The sequence below is a fragment of the Polyodon spathula genome, chromosome 14, assembly GCF_017654505.1.
Source record: "Polyodon spathula isolate WHYD16114869_AA chromosome 14, ASM1765450v1, whole genome shotgun sequence".
NCBI lineage: Eukaryota > Metazoa > Chordata > Actinopteri > Acipenseriformes > Polyodontidae > Polyodon > Polyodon spathula.
The window spans coordinates 10,036,602-10,060,655 of NC_054547.1; the positions used below are offsets into that span (position 1 = coordinate 10,036,602).

Below are 24,054 nucleotides of genomic sequence, written 5' to 3' on the forward strand. Positions count from 1 at the left end.
TTCATAGATATATATCCGGAGAGCTAAATGTTGGCAGATTTACTGCAAAGGCATCGGATGACAGAACTTGGAAATGCAACTTTTGAAATGGGCAGATGATTTTAAAAACAAATAAAAAGTAATGTGCCCCAATGATTGAATACATACAGTGTATTATGTTTAATATTGCTGCTAAAATAATTCTGCATGAAAGATGAGGGCCTGGCAACTGCCCACAGAAGTACGATCTCAATTCTCAGATGGGCACAAGCCACTTGAGAGTAACTCTTGGCTTTCGCCTCACTTAACTGCCAAAATGCCTTTAACACTAGCCTGACTAACCCTCTGCGGTGACGAGTCAGTAACTTTAGAAACGATGGTTGCAAACCCTTATGAGTGCCTATTGAATCGCTTAAATGTAGTTGAATTTATTAGGAACTTGTTGATGTACAATGGCTGTGAATACAACTCACATAAAGAGTTTATAACCTGTTTAGTAATATACAGTAATAGTCCACAATTCACAACATTTCACTCTGAATTTCTAAAGACAAAGCAAGAGACAACGAGTATATATATATATATATATATATATATATATATATATATATATATATATATATATATATATATATATATATATATATATAGAGGGTTTGGGTGAAGAAAATGCATATTATCTATTTCAAAATGTGTCTGTAGGTAAATGGCCAAGGGTTTTTTGGGCAGAAGGGAGACAAAGGTGAACCAGCAGTCATCGAACCTGTAAGTATAAAGTTATATTATTAACCTAATTATACTGCAACCCACTTTATTCACTCAGACATATATATTTTCTGGAGGGAATAAGGCTAAACATACTACATTTAACTACCTAGTTTTTTAAATTTTTTTCATGAAGGAGATATTAATCTGTTTAAATGTAGTTTTTTTTTTAATTTTCTAGGTGAAAAAAATGATGGTAATTCCCACATTTTAATAATACTATGAGCCTAATTTAATGACACTACACCTTGTATAAACAGCTTTTTTTTAGATTGTTATACTGTTCCATGATTTATGACTTATTATAAGCACTGCTGTTTTTTGGGGTTTTTTTTGCAGGGAATGCTTATAGAAGGCCCCTCAGGACCAGAAGGTCCCGCCGTAAGTACTACAGTTTTTAGAACAAAAAAAAACCGAAGCTGCTGGCTTTTGTACTTGTCCTATGTAAACACTAGTTCAAATTCCAGTTTTCAAAAAGGAACTCAAAAGGAGAAGTGGAATGAGTTCAAAGTTTTTAGAGTTATTAAACATTAAGCGTTCCTGATTTCTGACCACGACTGTTCTAACAGCGTATGTATTTAAACACATTCTTGGGGCATTTCAAGCATGCTCTTCGTTTCTTTCAGGGTCTTCCAGGTCCTTCAGGTCTACAAGGCCCCCCTGGTCCTCCCGGAGATCCCGGTGACAGGGTAAGACTTTTCTGTGCCATTTAATGAAGTGAAGTTAAAAGACATGTAATTGTTAAAAAACATACAGTTAATGTCATCCATTCAGTGATTGTCTTTACAACACACACACACACACACACACACACACACACACACACACACACACACACACACACACACACACACTACTAGCCAATGAAGGGGTTACAGTTATTTAGAGGAACTCTAGACCTGATGGCTTGCATTCCTGAAAAGAAAAGATACATTCATCCTGACACGCAGGACAGGAATTTAGCGGGTCCCTGAAATGTTTGAATTTGATGGAAAGTGAAAAGCAGGATGAGTGCCGCTGCAAGCTGCACATTTTTTTTTCTTAGCTGTATCATTGCTTTCTTCTCTTAAAACTCAACATTTTTTAGGCATTCCTTCTGTGGCTAACTGAAATAAATAGGGACTGCTGTAAAATTAATATACGTTTTTCTGAAATGATTAACTATTCATAGGTTCTAAATAATAATAATAATAATAATAATAATAATAATAATAATAATAATAATAATAATAATAATTTGTTTTACTTTTGCATACATACATACATACATACATGCATGCATTGTGTACAGAGCTATGTAATCTACCAAAGCAGCCTGGTTTCTCCAAAACAACATCCACCAGTGTATTTGGTTTCTACAATGTTCAGCTAACAAGTATATTTCAGGTAGTATCTCCTATGATCAGAGGTGCTATTCCTATGAGCCCCATCAAAGTAACTATTTTCCTGGGGGAATAAAATGAATCAGTGGATTATAATACATTATTATACATTATTTTTGGATTTAATTGTCAAATTAAATTAGCTTAATGTACTGTATTGCATAAACTTTTCCATCTAAATGTTTTTAATTTCCCAGGGAAAAAAATCTAATAAAATAAATAAGGTTGTTGAGATTTTGGATAATAAATAAATAAATAAATAAATAAATAAATAAATAGAACATTGTCATAAACCCCTAAATTAAAACATTAACCCAGGCTGTAAAGAGCTTTTTTCTTCAGCATTATTATAATAAATGTATTAAAAGGTTCCAAGCCCAAATTAAATGTGGTTGCAGTCAGTCTTGCTGAATCTTTTTCAACATGATGTATTTCCTCTCTCTAACAGGGCCCTGCAGGCCGTGCCGGTCTCCCAGGTGCTGATGGGTTGCCTGGGCCTCCAGGTACCATGCTCATGCTGCCAGTAAGCCGCTCACATTTATTCTTTCACTTTTCTTGCAGTGCACCTAATGTCAAAACACTGGTAAAGAAATAACAGTGACCACACTTTCTTAAGTGACAGTTCATGTGAATAATGATTCTTTCAATGTGCAATATAATTAAGGAGCATTTTATAGGAATTTATTCCCAAATAATTAAATATTGAAATCTGCTAATTTTTAACTGTTGCTATTAAAACATGTGTTTAACTAGGGATATACCATAATAATCTTAGGGACCTGATGTAACAAAACTTGCCTGATGCAGCACTGTACTATGTAAAATATTTTCATAACCTCCCTCCCCTTTTGCAGTTCCGTTTCGGTGGAGATGGAGAGAAAGGACCAGTTGTCTCAGCCCAGGAAGCTCAGGCCCAGGCTATTCTCTCTCAAGCCAGGGTAAGTGTCAGCTAACCCTTTACGCAGCTGCTGCATGTACATTTTGTGTTTTATCCCCTTCCTTGGATTGGTTCAATCTTGATCATAGTCTAAACTGACTACTCAGTTGTGTAGACAAGTTGCCTGTTTGGTCAGTTGCTGCCTTCTTTGTGGAATATAAAAATGCCAAAGTGGCGAATGGTGTTGACATGATTAACTTAGCATACAGTTTAATTACTCCTGGCAGAGGATGAGCTGCCTTCCTCGCTTCTGCCAGAACACTATGTTACACGGCAAACGAACAGAGAAAATTAAGTAGTCTTTTGTACTTTACAAGAATCTTTACATGAGCATCAGCATTGATGATGCAAAAAAACAACGGAGGACACGACCTAAGTGTCCTCATAGCTAGTTATGACTATGATAGTTACTTTTACAGAGACATAATGGTTTTCTTTGTAGCCAGAATTAATATATGTTAAAGCAGCATCACCAGCTGAAAACCAACAAAACAACCAGATCTGACCAGTCTAAATGCAGAATTGAAATCTCAGTGGTGTTGTGTACAGATGCATGATCGAATTCTAGGTGATTTATTTTATTTAATTTTTCTCTTCAGCTTGCTATGAGAGGTCCATCAGGTCCAATGGGTCTCACTGGAAGGTCTGGTCCTGTGGTAAGTTTCCAGTAACCGTGGCATACCCAAAGCTGACTTAAATAATGTATCGTTCATCTATGCTCAGGAATCAATAGAGGTGATTAGAACCATTCATAATTCTGTTCAAAATTCAGTCTGCAAAACACGTGGCGATGCAAGGTTGATGGAATTAGTCACCCATTTTAGTAATTGTTAGTATGAGAAGAAGAAGAAGAAGAAGAAGAAGAAGAAGAAGAAGAAGAAGAAGAAGAAGAAGAAGAAGAAGAAGCAGCTTTCATAACACCTTTACACAGATGACCCATGGATGAGACAACAAGCTGATGCTGACTGTGCTTTCAGAATTAGGATTTACTATATAAAATAATATCTGTATACACTGCTGTGCAAAAGTCTTAGAATCAACCTGCTTTAATACTACCACAGAATCAACCCACACCATCAACACACTACGTATTAGTTGCTCATCAATAGTTTATTTTGAGTTGTTGTGTTTTTGAAGATTCTGATCAATGTGAATTCTAGATTGCTAAATGACAAGCTTGGTTTCTTCTCACCCAAACTAAGCAGTATTAATAACAGTCAAAGTAACTATAATAGTGGAACACACTAGTGGAGGCTTTGAGTAAATTGTTGATGCTCCTAACATCGATATATTGTAACTCCTGAATGTGTCTAACACTTTTTTTGCACAGTATTGTAAATTCCCATGAATGACTATGCCAACCGTTTAATACCATATAATGCAACATATATACAATGCAACATATATAAAGACATATGTCAGACTGTTACTAATAAATAAATAAGGAAAATACATTTAGGTCAAGTAAACATTGCTGTTTACAGAAAGAAAGAAAAAAGAGGTGTTTGGTAATTGAGTGTTCATTGTATAAATTATATCTCTCATAGTGACTTGCATAAGGAGGGCCTATAGCACTAAGACACATTATCATTTTATTAGAGCAGCTGCACTTGTTAGTAACCTTTCACTATAATTGCAAATCTTTGGTGTTGTTCTGTCTACAAAAAGAACACGTATTCCATTTTGAAAAAAGTTATGAACCTCTGTAATACAAATTATTAGAAAACCATGCAGGACCTGACAGTTCCTGTTTGTCTTCTTTACTGTCTTTATCGTACGTTCAATTTACAGAGCTTGGAGTTTGTTGGCAGATCATTTTCATCAACATGTTTTTTTTTTTTTTTTTTTTTTGCTCAGCAGCACCACCTTTTGTTTACTATAATGTGTTATTGTTGCTCTTATTTCCTGTCTCTATTTCCTTTCATTTATATATGTATTCATTTATTTTGTGCAGGGTGTCCCTGGGTCAACAGGTCTTAAAGGTGATAGTGGTGATCCAGGTCCTCAGGTAAAGATACATCTTTTTGTACAGTGTTTAATTCATTTCATAAATAATGTTATCTCATTTGCACATCTTTCAAATTAATCTATAAAGACTTGATTAGAAAGATGTGCAAATAAGGACCATCACATGTAATGTAATTCTAACTGTTTGGTTTCTGTGTATTAGGGTCCTCGTGGTTCTCAAGGTCCTCCTGGTCCTCCAGGCAAATCTGGCAAAAGGGTAAGTTCCTCTGTCACCCTATATATATATATATATATATATATATATATATATATATATATATATATATATATATATATATATTAGCAGACCAATAAGTACACCAAGAACACCAAGAACAAGATTGTCCTCAAAATAGTTAGATCAACCATCAGACAACTAGCAATAAGCTCTTGCAACCCTTGGTAAAGCATACTGTACAGTACAATATTTTGTGGACCCCTGTGCACACAGGAGGTTAAAGCCCCATATTGCGGCTGACGTGATTTTAAATGAACCTGTTGACTTTTAAGGGCCGATCGGGTGCTGATGGTGCCAGAGGAATGCCAGGAGAATCAGGAGCAAAGGTGCGTTTTCAGCTGAATGATCGATTTTGTGTGTGTGTGTTTTCAAAGCGTTAGATAAGATAAGTTGACTTGAAATGTAATATTTTAAGATTAGTACCTATGAATTTCATGAAGAAAGCTGAGTTACAGTGCACCATAACATAATGAACTAAAAGAATGCACACTATAGTCTACACTATGTAAAACACCAAGAACGCCTTTTTCAGGGATTAGTAAAAGTCGGGTGCATTGGTTTATACCATTAAAATAAGCTTCTTTTTTTAACAAACCATCCCATGCTGATAACTTGTCCATATAAAAATACTATACTAGTCTGTAGCAGTGGCTAAAGGATTTTTGTTAACAGCCACTATTGTGGCCACTTCTTAATAATATTCTAATATATTTTAGATGGAAGTACTTGTTGTTGCTATGGTTAACACTCTGATATGTCACTTAATTGTCCCCGTTGTTTACCAATAGGGTGACAGAGGATTTGATGGACTTCCTGGTCTGCCTGGTGAAAAAGGTCATAGAGTAAGTGTTCTGTCAATATTCTGTGCTTCTTAACATTTCTTTATACTTCACAAGGTCACGCATAATAAAACACCAATGTCTTTAAAGTGCAGAACACCAGTGAATATGTCATTAAACTGGCTAATTAAATGACACATTTCCTACAATCAGACACAAAGAAAGAGAAATTGACAAAGAATATACATATAGTAGGAGAACAGTGAAAAGTGACAATGGGAATGTAGTTACTAAACTTTATAACGTCAGTGAAATTTCTTTTTTTATTATTGATTTAAACTTCTGCTGTTGAGAAGAAGATGCTTAAGCAGGCCTGCTGTTTAATATATAGGCTGTGTCTTGATTCTGAAGGGAGGTACTGAAGCTACTTAGGAAATAAATCGTCTTAGGGCTCAGTACATCTGGTCATCTCTGACAAATGCTATGAGATCTCTGACTTCCTCAAATTAGATCGGACAGTGCTAATGAATTGATATGTAGAGTATTAGGATTTCTGCTAAGAATAATGTGAGCCTGTGACCTAGCCTCAAGGCACATACACTGCTTCCTGTCAGGATGGTCTTTCAACACACAATGGGCAGTAAAGCTGTTATTATCTCTTAAAGTAATGGTACAGAAAAACCCTGGTGCACTATTCAGGTCAATATAGCTTGCTCACTACCTGCACTAAGCCTTTCAGATGTTACAATCCTCTGTAATCCCCATCTTCTGTAAAAGTGGCCAGTCTCTTCATTATGTAGACCAATAATCATTTCTGAGACGATTGCCATTCTACAAAAACACACGACGCAGTTGCCTTGATTTTCCTGTTTGCTGTTTAAGTCTGGGATACAGACTGGCTAGAAGTGCCCCCAAATAGGATCCCCTGTTTAAATCTTGATAAATCCTTACTTCTTCATACAGCACAAGGGGATCCCACTGGATTACATCAACCATCTATCCCAAGATAAGCAAGGATAACGATTTGAAGCAATACTGGTTGAATCCCCAGTGATGTTAACTGTCTTAATGAATCTGTGGCTTATGGTTGATCAAATTGACCCCTAAGATTAGTTTAGGTAAAAGGAAATATAAGGTGGATTGTGATTAGAACCTGTTATGTGTATATATATATATATATATATATATATATATATATATATATATATATATATATATATATATATATATATATGTGTGTTTATTAATTTGTCTGATTGCTTGTGTGTCTTTGCATGCATTTAATTCTTTATTTCTTTATATATGTAATTATAGCATTTTATTTACATTGATGCCTATGCAAAAAACGCACAATATAATTACAGTACCAGCAGCACAATGTTAGCTTTTCTTTTTTTTAAAGGAAGAAAAGCTTAGAATGTCCCAGCGTGTTCAATAACAAAGGACTTTTCTGCACAAAGCAAAAATGTGTGAATATTTAACACACAGTTAGAGCACTTCATTTTAACTGTCAAGAAAAAAAAAAGAAATGTGGTAAATGAATTACAGGACTGAAATCCTCTTGTCTTGTCTTCCATGAGACCACCATCCCAAATTGTCATCGTGGTTTGGAGTATAGTACTGCATTCAGTAATAAAGTTAACCTTCATAGTCCATATTTACTTAAGGAATGCTAAAGGATTTTAGCAGAGGCTTTGAAAAATAAACCAGTAAGAAACAATTCTTCTTCTTCTTCTTCTTCTTCTTCTTCTTCTTCTTCTTCTTCTTCTTCTTCTTCTTCTACCAATAACATTTTCTTTGTCTTATCAACATTTAGCTTCAACCTTTGTATTTGTTCAAGAAAGTTTTTTGGTCATTGTCCTTGTTAATAAAGCAATTCAGAACATTGCATGTACAGGTAAAAGAAGAAATGTGATTAATACTTGGGAAACATGCGATTACAGGCCTTTGTCAGTTATACCGGTACCATCATTCAGATGCCCACAGATATGGAAGCCTTCAGTATAGCACATGCTGTCTCTGCTTTTTCTTTTCCAGGGAGAAATCGGCCCACCAGGGCCCCCTGGCAGTCCTGGTGATGATGGAGAAAGAGTAAGTTTCATTCTGTTCTCTGTGTGTCAGTTATTGATGATGACTCCTCTGTGTCAGAGATCTTTGGTGATGACTCCTCTGTGTCAGAGATCTTTGATGATGACTCCTCTGTGTCAGAGATCTTTGGTGATGACTCCTCTGTGTCAGAGATCTTTGGTGATGACTCCTCTGTGTCAGAGAGCTAACCCTTTCCCGTTTGCTTGCAGGGAGAAGATGGAGAGATTGGGCCAAGGGGTCTTTCTGGCGAGAGCGTACGTATTTTCTTTATCTTCTTTAGCACGTATTAACCATTTAGTTCCCCTCTGGTCTTTCAAGATTATTCCACCGATATGAGCTGCTGATAGCATGTGGTTTACACAGTTACATTAAAAGATATATTTGTTTATACAGAGCAGTCTTCTGTACATGTATGTACAGTATTTTTACCCTTTGCTATCTGATTTAGTGCTCAGTACTGTTCATTTTATTAGGCTTAATGGCTCGGCAGTATGTTTTTCAGAGGACTGATAATCCAGATGTGAGGTTTGAACTTAATTTCAAGGGAAAATACAATGGTCTAGTCTTTTCTATCGAGATTCCTTTTCATATACATACAGTTTCCATACATGTAATAGTTGTGAAATTAGTTCAATTTAAATCTAAAACTAATTTTATATCACAGTTTGACCTTTGAACAAGTACATCTGGACTCTTAACCCTAAATAATAGAATTATTAATTAAAACAAATAAGTGAAGTTTGTAAAACAAAAAATATATGAACATTATTTAACATTTTTTTTTTTTTAAACCACATGTAACAAACAAGTATGTTGATACAAATTTAAATATTGTATAATATAATACATTTTAATTTTAAAGTTTTAATAAACAGTCCATTTAAGGTTTAATTTAAATAAGCGATATTTGAATATGAGTCAGTATATAATTATGGAGAGAAACTTAGTTATCTTTATAACCACAGCCTTTATTGTGAATGTATGCACTCAACAATTTTTTTTTTTTGTTTGTTTGTAGGGTCCAAGAGGATTGCTCGGACCAAGAGGGTCTCCCGGTCCCACTGGACAGCCTGTACGTTCTTTAAGATATTCCTTCACTTTTCATTGGAATTTTGTTTCAAACCTCCTCAGCTTTATCTTGAAGAATTCATCATTAACTGTGCCTTGTTTCTTTAGGGTGTTGCTGGAATTGATGGTCCTCAGGGTCCAAAAGGAAACATGGTATGGATGGATTTGTATTTTAGTTTTTGCATTTAATTAAAATATTTGCATTGACAAACTGTCACTGCTGCTTATTCCATTTGTTTGAATTGAATAAAGAAAGATAATCCTGTGGTTACTAGAGACAGAAAAAAAACCCAGCTGACTTTGTTTCAGGCTTTGTTTCAACCAATCTCAAAATGATGAAAGGGCAAGCTTATGAATATATTGTGGAACCTGGCACCAGCCCATGAACATTTGATATCATTTAAGCCAAACCTAACCTAGTTAAACTGGGTTCATGAGTTATGAAACTGACTTCATATTGTAGTGCCACAAGCAATGTTCATTGCTGCCCCCTACTGTAACTACTACTACATTTCAGCATTGCGATCTTTGGGTACCTTGATTACCAAGTTTTATATTCAAAAAGCTTACCAGCCTGTGTTGTGGTGTGGTCGTACAAAACTACTTCTTTAAGAAGGCTACAAATACTGACAAAGAGGACAGCAGCAGTACATTGACTACGACTGTGTGTAGAAATGAGATAAACACATTACCTGTATCTGTTACTAGAAGTTCAGTATACAAATACAATTAGAATTTGAACAATAAATCTTGTTTAAGAAAATCAATATTTTAGTGGCTTTTTGGTACCTTCAGATTTAGTACTGCACCACTGCTGATAATACACGTGGTTCACAGAATGACACACTGTAATTACAAACGTCCATTTTGCTTCATTGTGAGTCAGGCCTGCTGGGTATCGAAAGTACACAGTACACCAAACAAGCACCCATAACTAAAAACCTATGAACAAAATGTACCCACAAATTTCCTTATATAATAATAATATTATTATTATTATTATTATTATTATTATTATTATTATTATTATTATTATTATTATTATTATTAATAATAATAATAATAATGATTGTCATTACTGTAGTTGTCTGATGCATCATTGCAAGAGTATTAAACAGCATAGTGGAAGTTACTGAAATTTCTCTTTTCCTCCCATTAGGGTCCTCAGGGAGAGCCAGGACCTTCCGGACAGCAGGGAATCCCTGGCCCACAAGTGAGTACAAATAATAAAAATAAAAACAATAACCATGCCATCATGACAGCAACCTATAATCTCCTTTGAACTAAAGCATCAAGTCTGAACTTTGTTAAATTATTGCTTTTTTTTAGAACTATCAGAGCCTGTACTTTTTTTTTTTTTCTAGCTGGGATCCATAGCAATTTCCCTTTATACTGTGAGCTTCTACTGCTGAAGGAAGCAGCTCAAAGCAGCACATTCATGTGGCTTGAATTCTAATAAGAAAAGCCACACCTTCTGGGGCTCCATACCGGATCAGGTTACCTCCTGAATGCCAAAGCCCTGGTCTTTCAGGGAGCTGAAAAAAACGAGCTCTGAACCAGACAGTACAGTTTTTGTATTACCAAATTATAGCTTGACTGTGAATTATGAAAAGCTTCTGACTTAGCTCCTGAGTACATTTTTTTTCAGTTTTTCCTCCAGCGAACCCCATAGTATCTGTACACTTCTATAACATCACATTAACTGCTTTGATTTCTTAAACAGGGTCTTCCAGGTCCTCAAGGTCCTATTGGTCCACCTGGTGAAAAAGTAAGTTTCTGATTTTTAAACAAACTGCAAAATATAGATATGACATAGTCCACAGTCTGATGACACAACTGAACATTGCATTGGATAATAATCACATGTAAAACATAAAAATACTCCACAAGAAAAAATTTAAATAATATAATAGTGGCATGAATGGCACTAATCTCTTGTAATCTGTATCTAAAACTACTCTCAATATGGGATTTATAACTTAATTTGTATGAAATAGAATGACATATGAAAAAGCAGATGTTGCATTTTGTATTTATATTTTTACAAATAAGAAAACCACACTGTTTTTTCATTAAACTGATTTACTTTGCTACAATGACTACTTTTCTACATGACCGGGAGTTCCCAGGGGGTGGCGCACAATTGGCCGAGTGCTGCCCGGATAGGGAGGGCTCAGGTCAGCAGGGGAATCCACGCTCACCATGCATCAGCAACCCCTGTGGCCGATAGGGCGCCTGTGGTTCTACAGTGGAGCCTCCAGATCTGTGTTGTCCTCCGGCACTATAGGTCTGGTGGCCTTGCTGTGGGTCAGCAGTGCAGAAAATGATGGATTTGCAGGAGCACATTTCGGAGGACACATGCTCCAGCCTCCGTTCCCCGAGTCAGCGGGGGGGGGGGGGGGGGGGGTGGGAGGAGGGGGGGTTGCGAGCGGTGAGCCGAGGATACAGATAATAATTGGGCACACTAAATTGGGGAGAAAACCTGGGTAAAAAAAAAAAAAAAGACTAAAAAAAAAAAAAACTGTATATACTATATATATATATATATATATATATATATATATATATATATATATATATATATATATATATATATATATATATATATATATAATATCGTTATTATATAATATAATGGAAAATGAAGTTAATCATGTAACTAATGAACTATATTATTTGTGTTTTTCAGGGACCCCAGGGTAAATCTGGTCTCCCTGGCTTGCCTGGTTCAGACGGACCTCATGTAAGCTTTCTACTAAATATTTTTGCTCAATTTGGACAATATGAAGGGACTATACATTTACTGGCACTTTTATGTTTTATGAATACAGACTAAAACATACTTTAATTAGTCGATTCTCACATCATCCCTGTGCCTTCTTCAAAAATGTGTAATCTGTGAAAGGTCAGATAAATATAGGGAAATATACTATGGTAGGTTTCTGAGGTGGGTGGTAGACCAGAAAAAAAAAAGGATGGGAGGTAAAAAAATAAACTTTCTCCTGTAATACAATATGCCAAGCCAGTCTCCCAAGAAGGGCATATAAACAACATATTGACAAATTGAATAGGAACGGGGAAAGTTCCACGTTCTTTTGCACTAAGCCAACTTGATATACGAGTAAACGGCGTATACTTTGCATAGACCCCTATAATTTAAAAAGTGATCCCTAGAGCTATACTACATTTAAGGGTGAGATGCTGGGTGAAAGGGAATTTCTCTGCGCTGGGTGAAAGGGAAGCCTGCTTGAATCTAATCGAGTGCAGTTACTTCTAACAGAAAAGCCCTTCAGAGAGACAGAATGGGTTCATAGATGAGAGGAACATTTGATGTTTGTTTTTTGCAGCTATTGCCAAAAGCACTTCTGTTGTGTTGCAAACAGTGAACTTGGGAGATAAGCGCAGATAACACCAATAGCATTATTAATTAGAAATGTGCAAAAAATGAACTTTCAACACTTTAATATTATTGCAAAAGTTAAACAGTAGCGGAGACTTTAAGTGGTGGATGTATCTTTGTATAATGTTGATTACTGTCTTTTAGGGTCACCCTGGCAAAGAAGGTCCACCTGGAGAAAAAGGTGCCCAAGTAAGTGAACTGATTTGGACCCTTCTGAATGTTTGCCTGACAAAACCTCTTAACCTATTACAAAACCTAATCCTTTCCTTCTGTTTCAATTACAGACACATTAAGACTTTGAAACCTGTTTAGTTACAGGATCTGTGAAATGTTGAATCCACATGTACTGCCTCTAATCTGTGTATATTTGTTTAATGATTTGCTTGTCATTGCTTCTGTGAAATACTGTGAAGTCCTAATTCAACATGCATTCCTATAGATTTCTATTTTCACATGTTCCACATATTGTATTATTTTCTGTATGTTTAGGGGCAGTCTGGCCCTCAAGGACCAATTGGATATCCTGGACCCCGAGGTGTAAAGGTAATTTGAGTTTATTAGTGTTAATTTATACCCATAACTTTCTTTACTGTCTATTATGGGTGTACATAATGTATATGTTTTGACTCTGTGGTCTGTGTCACACAGGGTGCTGATGGCGTCCGTGGTCTTAAGGGCGGCAAGGGTGAAAAGGTAATTATTGATTATATGATATTTTCACACACTTGACTCTCAACAGTGGTTGAGGGGGTCTTATTTAATTTAAATTTAAATTAAATGTTTTTATTTTTTTTAACGTTTCTGTCAAGTCATCGATAATGACAGTCGCAGTGCAAACATACCGTAATTTGCATTTTCGTTCAGACAATTCACAAAGTATACATTTTGTCATATGTAGTGAAAGAAAATTTGTTAATGAAAAAAGCTTCAATATACTAAATTAAATGTGCGTCCTCTTAGCAGGATCTGTAGCATTGCGAGAGGCTTGCAAAAATTTTTCGAATACATTATGAAAGGCAGTCTAATCCCATCAGATTCTACAGTGGAGCCTTCACCTTTACCCCCAAATAAAAAATGTGTTTCTATCAAAAAGCTTTTCATAATCATGCAGTAGCCCCTTGCAAAACCGGACATGTTTGTCTGACATTTCTCAGTCTCGGTTTTACAATACAATGTAAAAATACAATATAATTGCACACATATACATTTATAGTACTCATTGTATTTTAAATGTATACATCATTGCTGTGAAATAACACTATTGGGTAGGCTACACATTACATTATGTAAAAATACAGTAGTACAGTAGTAAAATCAAATGAATACCTAACACACTTTCTTTTTACTTTAGCCTGTAGGCTAACAGTAACAGAACATAAATCACACTGCTGCATTGTACACATTGGTGTACAATGCGAATGAAAGATTATTTTAAATTGAAGCTAAATTATTTGAGCTGTTTTGTTTTATTTTTAACTTGGCCTACTTATTAACCTAGACAATTAACACAAAATAAATCTCGGTGCTATGTTGACAAGTTATGATACTTACAGGAGGACTGTCAATTCTCGTTAATATGAAATTCAAAGGACCAGCAACCGATTTTGCATTATACCACTAATTTGTATTAGCCTATATATGCCAAATAAGTTAATCAGGGGTGCAGTGCTAAATTGTGCACAATTACAAACCACCTGCACATTAATAGAATAGGTGTGTTTCCCTATCCTATACAGATACAGATGAGCTAGAAGGGTTAGCTGCAGATGTGTGCAGTCTATTGCTCCCAACACATTGGGGAAACCAGAAATGTCATGGAAATGTGTTTTCAAGGCTTGTAAGCAAACCCTGCTTTTAGGGGAAAATAAGTATTTGGGTGTTTGCTTCAAAAATGCATTGAGCACAACTGACAACGCACTAGAAAAATGGGACTGGGCAACAGCTGCCACAGTCCCCTGAAAGAACCCAGAGGCAAGATAGTGCAGGGTGAACCACTGCAGAGATAGCATAGCTTCTCTGGGTGACAGGCTCCAGGTTATCTTTTAAATCAGACATCAGGTCAAGAATTATGTGGCTGCTGAGCCTGGACCTGTGCTAATTTGGTCTTCATTTAAATTGAACAGGGTAATGCGAGTACGAAATACCCTTTCTCTTCTAATCCTACAAATCACTTGTTCTTGCTGAAGACAGCGTCTCCGTCTTGCAGCATTTACAGCACCCATGGTTAGGCGATAGTGTTTTTCATACTGCCTTTTAAAGGTCTCATTATAATATTTGAGAACATCCATGTATGCAGGAACACCCATAATTACATATTCATCTAAGGTTAAACCGTAAAGAAAAACTGCTGCCACAAAGCATTCCCTAAAATGTCACTAACAACATTGCGCTTCACCATGGCTAGTACATTTCACCATAGACTTCTGACTCGTTTGCAACTGGTCAGCCACAACACTTGAGTACATCTACCCCTGCGTGTCATGTAAAGGATACTATTAGGGCTTTTATGCATGTTTATTAGTTCTTAGTAGTTTTGTAACAGTTTCTTCAAGGAAGAAAATACTTTAGAAATCAGTCCCATTATATTTTAGTGATGTCATAAGGGGAAGGGATAACAGGAACTGGGAATCCCCTATCAGGTTCCACCTTGGACACGGTTGGCTGGCAGCAAATCAGTCTTGGCAGCCGCTGGTTCAGGGAAGACTCTTGGCTCTTGTATCAAAGGCTTTTCTTTCACACATTTTTTAAGGATTGAAAATACAATATAGGACAATCACTGGAAGTCTCATCTAGAGGTTACTGTTGTATTTTGATAAATAGCTGTTGACTATAGCTTAAATGATAGAATATATTCTTCAATACTCAAGACTCTATAACCTCAGATCATTGGTACCAAATTTAATCAATTACTTTTTTTAATGTATTCTAAGAGCGGCATGAAACTGGAGGTGCTTTAACACTGCAGTGCTTTCATGCAGGTTGTTCAAACAATGGTTCCTCATTGAGATATTTTGGTTTATTCTCTTGTGGGCTATTTATTAGGTGGAGATAGGAAACACCACAGCATGGTACTGAGCAGCTGTCTCAAGAGTCTTTTGGACTCAGAGATGAAAGGCCAATGCCTTGTGAGGACAAGTCCACTCAGTTGTGTAATTATGAGCAGGCACACCATGTTCTTTAAGGTAATGACTTTTTAAATCCCTTAAGTGGAGGAATTATTTTAGGTTACACTTATCCCATATGTGAATGAATGCTACATGCTGCTGGGACATAACAAGACAAAAGAAGAATTCTGCTTACAGGAGGAAACTGGCCTTCACAGCTCACAAAGTCTCTGAAGTAATCAAAACATATCATAATATGCTGTGCACATTTGCGGCATGCATCTGTGAGGTGTCTATGCACAGTCTATTGACACACTTAAACTACAGAGAAACAGTTCTCTAGAAACACCTTTTAAAAAGCTACATTGATTTCTCATGAATAGAATTTGAGATAATAATCAAATAAACTATTCATGAAACTATATATAAGTGAGTTTGGGGTGTGTTAAATACAGTTACCTGACCTAAATCTGACTGAGCCTCCATGAGATGTGATGATTTAATGAACAGGGGGTAGATAGACAATCCCCACAAAAGCCACTGATAATTTGAAACGACTGCAGATGTTCCAGGGATAGTAGGGCGGTATCCTCCTAGGACCTATTCATATCTGATCAAGAGTAAGCCCAGACACGTGGCAGCATGCAAGGAATGTCTCTACCAGGCTAGCGTACTGCCTTGTGCTACATGTACATTTGCTTTTATTTATTTTATTAAGTGCTGACATTTTAGAAAGATGAAAAATAAACATTTGTTATGTTGATAGCAGAATTGGTCACGTCAAAATAAAACAATACATGGTTTCCCAGTTAGAATGTGACCTATTAAACTGATTGTATGTTGCTATTAAGATTCTAGAATGGAACATTCCATAGTCCATCTGTCTGGGGTTAATATTGCATTCCTGTCATAGTTTATTTTATTTTTTTTTCTCACCTGTCTTCATAAAAAGCCATTTCATTGTCTGTGTTCTGTTAACGGCTCTGGAAAATGTAATTGATGGCTATTTTTGTCTAAACAATATTCTTTTCTATTTGTTGTGCAACGTATTTATTTACCTTTCATGTGAACCCTTTGAGATGTTCTAGAGGTTACTTGTAGAACAGTTATATAGTGTAGGATATATATAAAAAGAAAATTAAAACTGCTGTTTGTTGCATTGATCGTGGATGTAGAAAGCTAGGCTGCCGTTAGCAATTCTGAAATGGGTGGAAGAGAGCTGTTTACTCTACAAATACAGTTTGTGACACATTGTTTATTTAGAACAAGTTTATGTTCATGACCCTTGTGTTTTTAACAAGGTTGCTGCATTACCATTAATTTACCAGTTTATGACACAAATAAACAATCAGGGATACTAAAAGCATATGTTCTGCACATGTGCTATATTTGTGAGTGCATAAGTAGGCAGGGTACTGGTCAGATGAAAACAAAATTGAATGTAGACGTGAACAGCCTAAAGGCATTTAGCATGCATTATTCCCGGGTTTGAGGCCTATTCAACTTTTTGTTAAGATGTAATTCTAAAAGGCACTGCTTTTTCTACCAGCAGGGGGCTATGTGGTCCAAAATACTAACTTCATGGTTCGGATAAAGGACTTTGTAATCCAGCAGACACATGATTTTTTGTTCATTTTTCTTAAAAGATATATTTTGTATATTCATATTATTTGAACTTCTTTTTCAGGGAGAAGATGGTTTCCCAGGTTTCAAGGGTGACATGGGTCTCAAAGGAGACAGGGTATGTGCTGTAGAGGGTTAAGCATGAGTGAATTAAAATCTACACATACAGAACAACAATATGTGTTTGAAATATATGTACAGTATGAACTCAACACTTTTGATATTAAATATGTGGTGACAGACACACTATACAAATTTGTATAACATTGAAATCATTAGATCAGTTCATACCAAGGACATTCAGTTGTTCTCAAATCGCATAATAACGCATACATAAAAGAAACTTCTGCTGCTCTGCTTGTATTTAGGGTGAACTTGGGCAGGCTGGTCCAAGAGGTGAAGATGGCCCTGAAGGCCCAAAAGGTCGATCTGGTCCCAATGGTGACTCTGGCTCACCTGGTCTTGCTGGTGAAAAGGTGAGCTAATGACCCACTTTACTAAATTACATAACATCAAGTAACATGTTTACACCAATGCTAAAGCTATAAGTAGTGCAATGATTTTTGACTATGGCTTGTTAAGAATGTGTTTTAAAGAAAGAAAAGGTTGCATTTGTTATAACTGTTTCAAATGAGGCAGCACTAGCAAGACACAAATAAATATATTTGGTACGTAACGTATATTCAAAAATCATATTTTTTAAAAGTTTTATCAGTATTGTGTACATGCTGTCAAAATAATAATAAATGTCACGCAACCTAATTAGATGGATGAAAAGACTGATAACAAACAAGTCAGTGACACTCATCGGCTACATGAACAAATAAATCAACGTGACCTATATCCATGTATGCACAAGTTTGACCTACAGCTAGATGGACAGATGCCATCATAAAACCCCAGATTCTGATCCTGGTGCTAAATGTCCAAACCAAGTTTCATTCGAGTAGATGCTGAAATGTAACTGTAACATGCAGACATACTGTCGGAAGGACTGCAGACAACCTCTGTTTATCCCCATATTCTGATACTGTCAAGACTCTGTGCTAAAGAATGTCAGCAAGTTTCGTTACATTTGAATAACCAGCTCTAGATATATGTAAAAATCTAAGATGTGGCTTACAGACAGTCAGACAGCCTCCATGTACCCTGAGTTATAATACACTCAGTAATTAAAGCTGATCGCCATATATGCTGTATGAAAAATTAGCTTTCCCTATACCCCCTGGAGACAATAAAGCACACATGTAACATTTATAGGTCTTAATATTACTTACTACAATGAAATAATAATAATGTCTAATTCTAGGGAAAACTTGGTGTTCCAGGATTACCCGGGTATCCAGGAAGACAAGGTCCAAAGGTATGTAAATATAAGGGAAGGTGAAGAAATGGTGTACGGGCTTTGTTTTTCTTTATAGATCTTTTCCTTCACTGACCCTGAATGACAAGTCTGGTTTTGCACATTAACATTACAAGCCACACTTCCTAAATTAATAATTCATTTCATCACAATGGGTTTGATATAAAAAAAATCACAGCACGGAATGAAGTGGAGATGGGTTACTGTCTTTTTCACTCATGCAAATTGTGCTGTAATGAGGGGCTTGGGCATGTTCAGGCTTGTCTACTTATAAAATGGATGCAACAGTCTGAGATCATAGAGGCTAGAATACAAACTGAGATTAATATAATCTTGGATTTGTAAAAGGTCTAAGAAGCTAAGCAGCAAGACACCTCCAAGGCTGCTCAAGCATATGAAGTTGTGAACATTGTGTTATTTCTTTTTTACGATTGAACTAATATGTCGATAGTACAAGTAATTGAGGAAGACTAGGGGTGTAAAGAATTAATTTAATCCAACACAAAAAGAAAATAAAAGGAACTGGGCCCCACTGCAGAAAATATTAAAATGAAATCTTGCATCTCTGTGGGTCATACCTATGCTAAGATGTGCCAGTAAAAAAGGAAACTACAATAGGATAATGGGACTGTGAGGTTTATTCAAAGAATGTGCATCTCTCAGCCTCATAATCCCTTCACTGAAATGAAGGATTCATTTGTAATCAGTATTGATGGACGTTCAGGTTAATCTGCAAAATGTAACTGAGTTTTAATTTAAGCATGTTATTTGCATAATATGGACAGCATCCCTACAATTGATGTTTTAATCTTCTTGTTTCTTTAAGATGCTGGCATTTATTTTGATAAAGAGGACTCCAAAAGTATTGCTGCTAGTTTTGTAGAGTTAAAGCTGCCTCTGAGTTCTGACGCATGATCAAACATTAGGAGTTATTGCCGCTCACCAGTTTACTGAGTTCGTTAATCAAGGCTGGGAGCAGCTCTTAGAAATAAACAGCACTAGTTATTTTGTTTATATTTACACTCTGCAGTAAGGTTTATATGTGTATAGTGTCTTCTATTGAAAATGCTAAATGTAGTTTTAATGACTGTGTTAATGCTTACAATGCTCCCAGGACTGAGAGTACAATGGTAAGCTAGTTTTAATTTGCTCCAGATTCATAAGCAGTTCATTGTCATGCAATCCATTTTCATTTAAGCACTCCTTAGACGCTGTGTCTTTTCTTACTGCACAAAGGTCAGAAGCTTGTACTAGGGTTTATTAATCAGTAAAGTTAGTTTTGAGTATATTGTATTATTTCATCATCACTCTTGCACTAAAACCATGCCAAATATAATTTCCTTATTTTCAGAAAGTGTTTGGCAGATATACTCAATGTAAGATACCAAACCCTAGATCTCAAGCCCATTCGGGTATATGGTATGCATCTCTCTCACCATTATGTTTTCCTATCACTAGGGCTCCACTGGTTTCCCTGGATTTCCAGGAGCCAATGGAGAGAAAGGTGCCAGGGTAAGTTATTTTATTTATTACATTCACACATGAGTATTACAGTAAAAAAAAAAAAGGTAAAATGCCACACCTCCTATGCATATACAACGTAACACACTTGATTAACATTCCATAATAGAATACAACAAGTTTGTCTGACAAATCTGAATATTATGGCTAAAATCACTTATTTGTAATGGCATTTTTACATATCACACAGTGTCACCCAGTGGTCAGTTGTTGCCCTAGCAGTGTTTTATAAATCAGAACATCTCACAATATTATAATTCCAGCAAGGATCTCAATTCTGAAAGTTTCTGAACCACTGTATTAAAAAGTAATACTTGTGTCATCGCTTCCTGACTTCATAAACAAATATGTCCCAGCAAAAAAAAAAATCATCCTCACATTCCAACCCACTAAATTAACACTAAAGGAGTTAACAAAATAACACACTGAGAAATTGTGCTAGTGCTTCAAAAATTATTTTTTCTAAATCAGCTTCTCAGCATGAGATGGACTAGCTGAGAATACAGAAAGTACTGCTTTGTTGAGCTGGAACATGAGACTGTCAGGAATGACATCTCTGAGCGCAAAAACCAGTGTACTATATGCAGATCAGGGAGGTCTCGAGGTGGGTGAGGTTGATCAGCCTGTTAGACAATGTGCTGGAAGTTTCGAAATTTAACTACAGATGGAAACATGACTACAGATACAGTAGACTGCTTACATTGACTAGACCACTGTAATTCACCAACTGTCTGTTTTAGTTAGGTATTAGGTTGATGTTTAATTAAGTGGTTTTAGAAGATTGAATCAATTTATAATACCTCATGTTTCCAGTACATGGTACACTGGAATACTCTAGCCAACAAGGCAATTTCATTTGTTAAGACACATATTTTAAATCTTACAAGTGTGTTTATTAGTATATACACCTACACCATATGATTGTGTTATGAAATAAGTGGTAATGACCGTCTACAAATGTCCCAGATCTTTAAAGTATCCGATTTTTGGTGTTAAAGTTGACTATGTTCCAATATTTCTGAATATTTGTGATCCTTACTTGTGTAAAACAAATCAAGTGTAGAGGCAATCTTTGTGGATGTAGGTAACTGTTTCTGTTCCTCTAAATTGCATGTGTTCCTGCTTGTGTATTCACCCCACCAGCACTAACAACAAACAGCTTTACTTTTAGTCTGTAAAAGTACAAATTATCTTCATCCTTTTTTAAATATTACCAGGTGAAATAAGTTGTTTTGTATAATTCATCATTTAAGGACACCGCTGTTATCTGTCGAGTCTTCACACTGTGTTATTTATTTATTTTTATTTTGTTTTTTTTTAAGGGTCTTGTAGGAAAATCAGGCCCAAGGGGGCAAAGAGGTCCAACGGTATGTAATTATTATATTATATTACATTATATTATGTTATATTATATTATATTATATTACAAATAAAGTGTATTTGTAAATCTCATGACTGTTTTTTTTTTTTTTTTTTTTTTTTTGTATGATATGTTTAGGGTCCACGTGGTGGTCGTGGTGCCAGAGGTCCTACTGGAAAACCAGGTCCAAAGGTAACCAGCATTTTGCCTGTTTAAAACAATATCGTTGTCCGATATCAAATATATAGTGTTTTTGTTTTTGTTTTTTTTACTAAAATGTAAGATAGCAAAACTAATCTTTTTTTTCCCCCTCTCTTTAGGGTACATCAGGCAATGATGGTCCACCTGGGCCACCTGGAGAAAGAGTAAGAACAATCTTTGAATCTCAATGTTTTTTTTTCAAAACAGGTGAACATTTCACTAGCTTTTATCAAAAGGTATGGGCTGTTCTTAATAGATATACAAAAAAGGGTTGGTTACTATATGTGACAGGTCTCCAGAGAAAGGCGTGGCTTGGTGACTGTATTATTGGTTTGTTTCTCTAACAAAGTTTTAGTATAGACAGTTATTTGGATGTGGACCAATAAAATACATCCAAACCTTAAAAACACCCTCTCAATTTATTGAACTCTATTGTTTGAAAGGAAAACACCATCATACAAAGCCAAAGAGCCCAGAAATCTGGACAACTTCTTAAATAAGATGAATGAAGTCCATTATCATCAGGCAACACACACACTGGTAACTAAACAGCTGTTAGATATGCAATACCATCCTATATCAAATCATAATATGTAAAGATTCACTGTTGGTCATAATAAGTAAAGTAACAAGTCACAGTAAAAAGTAAAGTATAAAATCAACAATAACTCATTATTTTAGCCATAGCATCAGAATTATTTTCCTATGTTGTGGCTCTGATAACGAAATGCTTTTGCACTGATCAATAAAGTAAACTTTAGGTACACTGTGAATAAAACATCAGTCAAAATAAACTGTACAAGCCAAGCTTATGCAGACAAGTGAACATATAGATAGATAAATTTTACTAGTGACTCAGTATTGAGGAAGTATTGCATACATGTTTATGCACTGCCTAATTAAATAACGTAATTATAATAACATTTATAAAGCTTGTATCTGCATACAAAACAAGTCTTGTAAGTCCATTGAAAATGTTGTTGATTGGTTGTATTTCATTGTCATCATAAAACTCTATGAAGCATTTATTGATTTTTACAAATGCTCAAAATATAAGCAACTTTTGCAAATCACACTTTTTTTTTCCACTAGCTTAAATTTTGCTGGAAGTCATGTCAACCCTGCTCAATTCAAAACAGCTTCAGTGAAGATGGTAGCATGTTTTCTAACATTGCTGAATCTGCTTTTTTCAGTGACTGCTTTCTGTAGTCGTGTCTGTTAACTCCAGCTGTTGTAATGTATTTCTAACAGCTACTTTTCTGTACTTTAGGGACCTCAAGGACCTCAGGGTCCAGTCGGATTTCCTGGACCAAAGGGTCCCCCTGTAAGTAATCCATTTTTATAACCTTTGTCATAACTATTAGTAGGGAGGGCTTTTTAGAGCTACATCATAATGGTTGTACAAAGTAATTGCAAGGAGAAGTAAGTTAAATGACATTCATGTAACAGTGAGGTATTGTGGCATAATTGTTAAAGCTCTGGACTGAGAGAAAGAAGATTATATTGTCCGTGGACTTGTTGCTTCAACCAGATTGAAACCACCAGACCCATCTTGTTTGGCTATACAAGCTGACTCCATAGCTGGAGAATAATTTGCCAGGCTACATTTATCTTAGCAGCCACTGCAGGTTGGTGTACAAATCAATGTTACACTTCAGACAAGTGATGTTTAACATGGTAACTGTGAGGAGCAAGTAATTCACTTGTCATGCAGACACAAGCATCAAGACATGCATGTCAGCCTCTAGTAAAACAAGAGCACGGTTACAAGCATATGTTTAAAAGTGTAAAACATAGGCTATTGAATACTAGTATAATTTTAGTATGTTTGATTTTTCATGTTGTAGGGACCAGCTGGTAAGGATGGGCTTCCTGGTCACCCTGGGCAGCGTGGAGAGACTGTAAGTACACCTGTTCTTGTCCCTATCTCTGAGCTTTACTACACTTGGGCCAGTCAGTAGATGGATAAGAGCTTTACAACTAATAAAACCTTGTCTTAAATTTCTGCATATGGAAATATGTGTCTTGGTGGAATTACTAAACATTCTACGCGGGTGTCAGACAGCTTGTTATTTTTCCGCACTATATGGCAATACCATATAGTTAGAATGATTTAGAAACCTACATGGGCTGTGGGCACAAAACATCTGTTAGTCTAATCAAACAATATATTAATTGTTTCTAGGTGCACAGATGTCATAGTTACTCTGTTTCTGTGCTGCGGACTGAGTTCCACATT

The 24,054-nt window shown here is 35.8% G+C and overlaps 1 protein-coding gene across 4 annotated transcripts in view; it reads left to right on the forward strand.

Annotated features, from left to right (window-relative positions):
- Positions 1 to 24,054, forward strand: part of LOC121326715 (collagen alpha-1(XI) chain-like) — an 85,924-nt gene that overhangs the window by 26,326 nt on the left and 35,544 nt on the right. For all 4 annotated transcript variants that reach the window (XM_041270125.1, XM_041270124.1, XM_041270126.1 and 1 more), the window contains 29 exons: positions 682 to 744; positions 1,084 to 1,125; positions 1,371 to 1,433; positions 2,575 to 2,649; positions 2,981 to 3,064; positions 3,663 to 3,719; positions 5,018 to 5,071; positions 5,234 to 5,287; positions 5,581 to 5,634; positions 6,097 to 6,150; positions 8,125 to 8,178; positions 8,385 to 8,429; positions 9,194 to 9,247; positions 9,352 to 9,396; positions 10,403 to 10,456; positions 10,967 to 11,011; positions 11,933 to 11,986; positions 12,788 to 12,832; positions 13,133 to 13,186; positions 13,292 to 13,336; positions 17,435 to 17,488; positions 17,739 to 17,846; positions 18,680 to 18,733; positions 20,192 to 20,245; positions 21,577 to 21,621; positions 21,753 to 21,806; positions 21,935 to 21,979; positions 23,086 to 23,139; positions 23,663 to 23,716. In XM_041270125.1, coding sequence (XP_041126059.1) covers positions 682 to 744; positions 1,084 to 1,125; positions 1,371 to 1,433; positions 2,575 to 2,649; positions 2,981 to 3,064; positions 3,663 to 3,719; positions 5,018 to 5,071; positions 5,234 to 5,287; positions 5,581 to 5,634; positions 6,097 to 6,150; positions 8,125 to 8,178; positions 8,385 to 8,429; positions 9,194 to 9,247; positions 9,352 to 9,396; positions 10,403 to 10,456; positions 10,967 to 11,011; positions 11,933 to 11,986; positions 12,788 to 12,832; positions 13,133 to 13,186; positions 13,292 to 13,336; positions 17,435 to 17,488; positions 17,739 to 17,846; positions 18,680 to 18,733; positions 20,192 to 20,245; positions 21,577 to 21,621; positions 21,753 to 21,806; positions 21,935 to 21,979; positions 23,086 to 23,139; positions 23,663 to 23,716 — 1,617 coding nt within the window. The remainder of the gene's footprint in view (positions 1 to 681; positions 745 to 1,083; positions 1,126 to 1,370; positions 1,434 to 2,574; positions 2,650 to 2,980; positions 3,065 to 3,662; positions 3,720 to 5,017; positions 5,072 to 5,233; positions 5,288 to 5,580; positions 5,635 to 6,096; positions 6,151 to 8,124; positions 8,179 to 8,384; positions 8,430 to 9,193; positions 9,248 to 9,351; positions 9,397 to 10,402; positions 10,457 to 10,966; positions 11,012 to 11,932; positions 11,987 to 12,787; positions 12,833 to 13,132; positions 13,187 to 13,291; positions 13,337 to 17,434; positions 17,489 to 17,738; positions 17,847 to 18,679; positions 18,734 to 20,191; positions 20,246 to 21,576; positions 21,622 to 21,752; positions 21,807 to 21,934; positions 21,980 to 23,085; positions 23,140 to 23,662; positions 23,717 to 24,054) is intronic.